Source organism: Haliotis rufescens, unplaced genomic scaffold (assembly GCF_023055435.1).
Source record: "Haliotis rufescens isolate VD_foot unplaced genomic scaffold, xgHalRufe1.0.p SCAF_8, whole genome shotgun sequence".
Taxonomy (NCBI): domain Eukaryota; kingdom Metazoa; phylum Mollusca; class Gastropoda; order Lepetellida; family Haliotidae; genus Haliotis; species Haliotis rufescens.
The window spans coordinates 7,995,979-8,004,507 of NW_025964372.1; the positions used below are offsets into that span (position 1 = coordinate 7,995,979).

An 8,529-nucleotide genomic window follows, 5' to 3' on the forward strand; every position below is an offset into this window, starting at 1 on the left:
ATTATATTCCAGCTGTGAACATAAAAGTTTCAAGCAAGGAACAACCTGAAAAATGGGAGTTCAGATTACACGGGGTCCGGAGTGATTATATCTACGAGACAAAACCTTACGTATACATGCATGTACCTAGTTCTACACACGACTATTATATACTATTAAACTACTATTAAATTGCAGGTAAAGTCAATGTACTGGCTGCTCAAGGCGAGCACGCACAAAACATGCAAACTTGCGTTCTTCCGGGAAAATTGTGAATTTTAGAAGCAGCTGTAAAATATCGGCCAACATACCGGATGTGACGTCTTGATTGTCATGGCGACGTACACAACAGAAGTACGGCAGTTTCCTGGTGTGTTTTGATGCAATAATTATGCTGGGGAAAGGTAGTCTGCGTACTTAGAAATCCCACATCCCGACAATATGTTACATGTTTTACAGTGCTGTGATCGGGTGACATCTTGTCAATATGGACTGTTTGTACACACGCACTATTTGATTTGAGACAGCTGTCTCTGGCCCTATTGATTTCTCTCTTCGGACGACACAGTGTTCGGGCTGCGCGGATTACAGTGAACAATATCGACAGGTGAGTGGATAGCCGATGTATTTGCCTCCCTGGACTCACCTCTGTCAAACAGGTTACGGAATATACCGAGTGGTCTTTACTTATATGTCGGACAGGACCGAGCAGCCTTGTACACATATAGATTCCGGCAGCAGCATGTAGGATTTTCTTTCTCTCGAAAGTCAAACTATATTGATTCGAGAAAGTGGAATAGAGTGGTGTGATTTTAAGGAAGACTCGGGGCAACACAAAGAACAGATTTTGTAAAACGTAACAGTTTCACATTCTTATGCTAACTTACGACTGTGCAAACAAACATGAACTTCCATACACGGCTTTACTATAATTGTTTAATAATTATGTTTATTGTCGTGAATTTGGATAATGTGGTAAGGGAAATGGTTGGCATGTTTAAATATATGTCGTTAAGCCATTTGCTACAGGGTATTGTTTAGATATTATTTATAAACTTTGGGTGACGTCTGTTATTTTGTATGGACATTGCTATCATGGAATAAGGCGATGTGAGCTAAAATGGGGTTTAACGTTGCGTCGCTTAAAGATTATCGCACTTATATAGCGACATGCATGCACGTGTGTGTGTGTGTGGCTGCTTGTACTAGTCCGGACTGATGCCGCTAGCACACTGAGATACCATGCCGCAGTTTAACATGAATGCCCCACTTAGACACAGTATTCTGACTCCGAGGCGACTAGTCCTTTAGCCCCTCAATGTCGAGCGCCTGACTGGGTAACAACAAGTACCATCTTTTAACGTCTTTTGGTAGCGAGATACGGAACTTCCCCCTGGGTTATATCCAGGCGGCTGGGGTCTACCGTGAATTATATACCCTCTCAACTATCCCACACTGGATACATGTTTGTTTGTTTGTTTGTTTGTTGTTTAACGCCGCACTCAGCAATATTCCAGCTATTTGACGGCGGTCTGTAAAATAATCGAGTCTGGACCAGACAATCCAGTGATTGACATCATGAGCATCGATCCACGCAATTGGGATCGATGACATGTATCAACCAAGTCAGCGAGCCTGACTTCCCGATCCCGTTAGTCGTCTTTTACGACAAGCAAAGTCGCCTTTTACGCCAAGTATGGGTTGCTGAAGACCTACTCTTACCCGGAATTTTCACGGGTCCACTGGATACATGTATATTTTATGTTGTAGCAGTATTACTCACGGTATATGTGGTTTTATGCGTCTCGCATTATGTTTTCTCCCACGAGTCGGCGCATAAAACATATCGAGGGACGCATAAAAGCACATACCCCGAATGATACTGCTACAACCAATTTATCTGCGAACATGTTTCAATCTGACTTTGTAAAAGAATTAAATACATTGCAAATAGAAAACAGCTGTTCGATTGAGCTGAGGTTAACTTTAGCTGTGTCACGTAACTCTCATTCATACGTACAGCTTTTGCTTCGTAGCGCTGTGCAAGAGGTTTATTGCCCCACTCAGAAATCCATGTGCAGCCTGTTTTCTTCGTGGCAGGGTATTCGGGATTTATTCACCCGCTCAGAAATGTATTTCTCTCCCAGGCGGGACACTTAGTATTTTTTCAAATTCATTTGAACCAATCCAACATACTCATACTCATACATCTGACCTGCCATACACAGTGAAACCCCTTTAATCAAGATTGTTCCCATCTGCATACGCGACAGACTTTGTTTTGCTGAAAGTAGTCAACATTCGCATCTTTGCATCTTTGAATATTTTATTCTCCTTTAACAGATCCATGCTCGGAACAACCAGAATACGACATGGACGACGGTGAAGCTCAGCTCCTCACACACAACATCGGGGCACTGCGCGAAGCCGTTCGTCTGAACGATGTTGCCAAAACATTGCGGTGGTTTGAATCACATCCTTCCATCATCACAAACCTTACTGAAATAAGCGACAACGTGCTGAACAAGCTTGTGTACATTTTTATAGAAGCTGTCCAACGGAACGGAGTAGATGTGTTCGGGGTCATGCTGAAGTACTTGTTCCCTGGTATGACGCGTCGAGATACAGAGCACACTCATCAGAAGCTACACGTATTGGTACATGCACTGATTGCTGATGGCTCCTTGCCCTGTCTCACCGTCTTTCTTCATGAAGGCCACGACGTGAACGCAGTGGACCCTGGTGGTATGACGATGCTTCTGTATCTTGCCTACAAGAAAGGTATCTCTCGAGTGAAAGATTATAAAGAGAAGCTTCACTTTCTGATCTCCCAGGGCGCCGATGTGAACAAAGAAGGCGAGCGGACCTGGGCTCTTGCACCACTTCATACGGCCGTGTTGTACAATTCGGGAGCAACATTAGTTCGTCTGTTGATTGAATCGGGGGCCGATGTCAATTTGCAAACCAACAATTCGCTTTGTACACCATTGTATTTTGCAGTTGATCGGGCAATGCCAAACATAGTTAATCTCTTATTTGAAAATGGTGCAGATCCATGTATTGGTGATGTACTTGGGGACACGCCTGTACACATGGCTGCTGTTAGACAAACTAAAGGTGACGATTTGCTTCGCATGTTTGTTAAATGGAACGCTCCAATGAATACTGTAGACTCCCGTGGGCGTACACCTCTCCAATGGGCGCTCTCTAATTGGAAGGCGGTCGGGACAAGACGGATACTGCTGTTGATGCAAGCAGGGTGTCGATGTGACAGAACCAGATTGCACAGGTTCCGAAACCAAACGGCAGTAAAACCTAAATATAGGGACAGGCTGTCCAGATTGGAGGACATGTTGGAGATGTACTTCTTCCAGCCGAGAAGCCTTCAAGACATCGCATGTTTCCGAATACGAGACGTCCTTGGTAGACACTTACCGAAGTTAGTTATACAATTGCCTATACCCGACCCAATCAAACGACGAGTAAAACTCGAACACTATTTTGGAAGACTGGAGTAATGTGGTTTAAGGTGTTATTTAGAGATAGTTTAGTGCCAGCGGACGCACCCGTGCGACGGATACACCCAGCTAGCGGATGATCTCAGATGTGGTGACTTGGATGTTTACGCGTGATTTTACACCGACGACCTGGATCGTTGCGCTCAATATCGGTCACTTGATTGTCTGGTCCAGACTCGATTATTTACAGCCCGTCGTCATATAGCTGAAATATTGCTTAATGCCGCGATACGTGATACACACGCGTATTTCGTTGATAGTCGTGTAAATATATCACCATATGAGGTAGGTATGGTGTTTCAATTCGCTAAACTTTGTAAAGTTGATCACCCATCGACTTCTAAATGAATAAATGCTTCGTATACTTCAGACACGAGGAAAGGGTACCCGGATTCGTGTATTGGTGACTGCTCTACACATTCTAAATAAATTTCCGTGAAACAAATGTATGCATGCAATTGCTACGGTGAAATGGGGATGTATTTAATGGTATTGCTACATCAACAAGAGACATTTCAGATATCCCTCTGTTTGTCAATGACAGCAACCGCAAAAGGGAATGAATGAAACAGAGCTTGAAGGCAGAGACCACTTTAAGTCACTATATTACATACATGTATAGTTTAACACCGTTCAGTGAAGTGACCATAACAAGAGGAATTCTACGCTTACATTTGGTTGTCCGATGCAATGTTGTTTTCCTGGGTTCATGTTGGTCCTGGCTCCCAGGCATGTTTTTGCGGTCACCGCGTAACTGTCGTGTATGGGACTGCTCCATCTGAAGCCAGTTTATCGCCTCGAATCACAGATATGAAAAATCGTTCAACATACGGCATTAGTTATCAATGAAATCCCATTTTGCGACATATCTCCTATTGCGATTATTTCACAATACTCTTTTAACTGGCGTCGCAGTATTTCTCATATCAATTTCTGATTGAGACAGTATGATTGATTAATTGGAACACAAGCGTTGACTGGTGTCTTTTGATATAGTCAAGAAACGTGAAGTCTTAGTGCCGTCCTCTATAAAAATGGTATTTAGATGTAGTTTGTAGAGATTACAATTTTCTTGTAATACTATCCAGTGACTTCATTTTGTGTCTTTTAACGCACTGTTCAGTAATATTCCGGGTGTATCACATCGACCTGTACATAATCGAATCCAGACAAAACCAGACCAACCACTGATTGACCCGTGCAACATCTGCTGCGGTGCATCCATGACAATATTTCAAACCAAGTCACTTAGTCTGAAAACCGGGTCCATTTAGACGCCTCGATCACCAAGCATAACTTTCTTTGGACCTGTTTTACTCCGAAATCGCCACCAGGGAACCATGATCGGACGTCACGTCACTTCACGTCCATATTAAGATCGCTGTGACGTTATTGAAATCTGTAAATATTTTTTCCTCTGTACCTCACTAACGTCGAATGTAACAATATCAGTTCTTTTCCACATACCCAGTGAACAATTTAATAACAATCACTCACTTGCAGGAACTGTGTTTTGTGCTTTTGTTTTATTTACATATCGCCTTTTAATCTCAAGATGTCATTTATTCTTTCAGTGTTGTGTTTTGAGTCAATATAGTACCCCTGCATGAAATGTATGAAGGCTGAAGTTAGAGTGCTATCAAACATACACTATTTTAATGTTCGTGTTCTGGCTAATGAGACCTTCAGCGATAGTTCACCAAAATGTCAACAACACCTTCGCTGATATCTGTGGAAATAGGCACATCGTGTATCAGGAGAAAATAAGACATATAAATATGTGACATGAAGAAAATGTATTCCCGCAAAATGGACACCCGACTCACAGATTTAACATTATAAGTATAGGTTAGAGGACACCCGACTCTCAGATTCAACATTATAAGTATAGGTTAGAGGACACCCGACTCACAGATTCAATATTATAAGTATAGGTTAGAGGGCACCCGACTCTCGGATTCAACATTATAAATATAGGTTAGAGGACACCCGACTCACAGATTCAACATTATAAGTATAGGTTAGAGGGCACCCGACTCTCAGATTTAACATAATAAGTATAGGTTAGAGGACACCCGACTCACAGATGCAACATTATAAGTATAGGTTAGAGGGCACCCGACTCTCAGATTCAACATTATAAGTATAGGTTAGAGGGCACCCGACTCTCAGATACAACATGATAAATATAGGTTAAAGGACACCCGACTCACAGATTTAACGTTATAAGTATAGGTTAGAGGACACCCGACTCACAGATTTAACATTATAAGTATAGGTAAGAGGACACCCGACCCACAGATTCAACATTATGAGTATAGGTTAGAGGACACCCGACTCTCAGATTCAACATTATAAATATAGGTTAGAGGACACCCGACTCACAGATTCAACATTATAAGTATAGGTTAGAGGACACCCGACTCACAGATTCAACATTATGAATATAGGTTAGAGGACACCCGACTCACAGATTTAACATTATAAGTAAAGGTTAGAGGACACCCGACTCACAGATTCAACATTATAAGTATAGGTTAGAGGACACCCGACTCACAGATTCAACATTATAAGTATAGGTAAGAGGACACCCGACTCACAGATTTAACCTTATAAGTGTAGGTTAGAGGACACATGACCCACAGATTCAACATTATAAGTATAGGTTAGAGGACACCCGACTCTCAGATTCAACATCATAAGTATAGGTTAGAGGACACATGACCCACAGATTCAACATTATAAGTATAGGTTAGAGGACACCCGACTCAAAGATTTAACATTATAAGTATAGGTTAGAGGGCACCCGACTCTCAGATTCAACATTATAAGTATAGGTTAGAGGGCACCCGACTCTCAGATACAACATGATAAATATAGGTTAAAGGACACCCGACTCACAGATTTAACATTATAAGTGTAGGTTAGAGGACACATGACCCACAGATTCAACATTATTAGTATAGGTTAGAGGACACATGACCCACAGATTCAACATTATAAGTGTAGGTTAGAGGACACCCGACTCTCAGATTCAACATCATAAGTATAGGTTAGAGGACACATGACCCACAGATTCAACATTATAAGTATAGGTTAGAGGACACCCGACTCAAAGATTTAACATTATAAGTATAGGTTAGAGGACACCTGACTCACAGATTTTACATATAAGTATAGGTTAGAGGACACCCGACTCTCAGATTCAACATTATAAGTGTAGGTTAGAGGACGCCTGGCCCACAGATTCAACATTATAAGTATTGGTTAGAGGACGCCTGACTCACAGATTCATAATCATAAGTATAGGTTAGAGGACACCTGACTCACAGATTCAACATTATAAGTATAGGTTAGAGGACGCCTGGCCCACAGATTCAACATTATAAGTATAGGTTAGAGGACGCCCGACTCACAGATTCAACATTATAAGTATAGGTTAGAGGACGCCCGACTCACAGATTCAACATTATAAGTATAGGTAAGAGGACACCCGACCCACAGATTCAACATTATAAGTATAGGTTAGAGGACGCCCGACTCACAGATTTAACATTATAAGTATAGGTACCGGTTAGAGGACACCCGACTCACAGATTCAACATTATAAGTATAGGTACCGGTTAGAGGACGCCTGACTCACAGATTCAACATTATAAGTATAGGTAAGAGGACACCCGACCCACAGATTCAACATGATAAATATAGGTTAGAGGACACCCGACCCACAGATTCAACATTATAAGTATAGGTTAGAGGACGCCCGACTCACAGATTCAACATTATAAGTATAGGTTAGAGGACGCCCGACTCACAGATTCAACATTATAAGTATAGGTAAGAGGACACCCGACCCACAGATTCAACATTATAAGTATAGGTTAGAGGACGCCCGACTCACAGATTCAACATTATAAGTATAGGTTAGAGGACGCCCGACTCACAGATTCAACATGATAAATATAGGTTAGAGGACACCCGACTCACAGATTTAACATTATAAGTATAGGTTAGAGGACACCCGACTCACAGATTTAACATTATAAGTATAGGTAAGAGGACACCCGACCCACAGATTCAACATTATAAGTATAGGTTAGAGGACGCCCGACTCACAGATTCAACATTATAAGTATAGGTTAGAGGACGCCCGACTCACAGATTCAACATTATAAGTATAGGTACCGGTTAGAGGACGCCCGACTCACAGATTCAACATTATAAGTATAGGTTAGAGGACGCCCGACTCACAGATTCAACATTATAAGTATAGGTACCGGTTAGAGGACGCCCGACTCACAGATTCAACATTATAAGTATAGGTTAGAGGACGCCCGTCTCACAGATTCAACATTATAAGTATAGGTACCGGTTAGAGGACGCCCGACTCACAGAATCAACATTATAAGTATAGGTTAGAGGACGCCCGACTCACAGATTCAACATTATAAGTATAGGTACCGGTTAGAGGACGCCTGACTCACAGATTCAACATTATAAGTATAGGTAAGAGGACGCCCGACTCACAGATTCAACATTATAAGTATAGGTTAGAGGACGCCCGACTCACAGATTCAACATTATAAGTATAGGTACCGGTTAGAGGACGCCCGACTCACAGATTCAACATTATAAGTATAGGTTAGAGGACGCCCGACTCACAGATTCAACATTATAAGTATAGGTTAGAGGACGCTCGTCTCACAGATTCAACATTATAAGTATAGGTTAGAGGACGCCCGACTCACAGATTCAACATTATAAGTATAGGTACCGGTTAGAGGTCGCCTGACTCACAGATTCAACATTATAAGTATAGGTACCGGTTAGAGGACGCCCGACTCACAGATTCAACATTATAAGTATAGGTACCGGTTAGAGGACGCCTGACTCACAGATTCAACATTATAAGTATAGGTACCGGTTAGAGGACGCCCGTCTCACAGATTCAACATTATAAGTATAGGTACCGGTTAGAGGACGCCCGACTCACAGATTCAAAATTATAAGTATAGGTACCGGATAGAGGACG

The 8,529-nt window shown here is 42.0% G+C and overlaps 1 protein-coding gene across 1 annotated transcript; it reads left to right on the forward strand.

The window, feature by feature from the left end:
- Positions 1-320: 320 nt before the first annotated feature.
- Positions 321-5,039, forward strand: LOC124124786 (ankyrin repeat domain-containing protein 42-like). The gene is made up of 2 exons (XM_046488057.2): positions 321-586; positions 2,323-5,039. The coding sequence occupies exon 2, from the start codon at positions 2,352-2,354 to the stop codon at positions 3,495-3,497; it is 1,146 nt and encodes a 381-aa protein (XP_046344013.2). The 5' UTR covers positions 321-586; positions 2,323-2,351; the 3' UTR covers positions 3,498-5,039.
- The last annotated feature ends 3,490 nt before the right edge of the window (positions 5,040-8,529 follow it).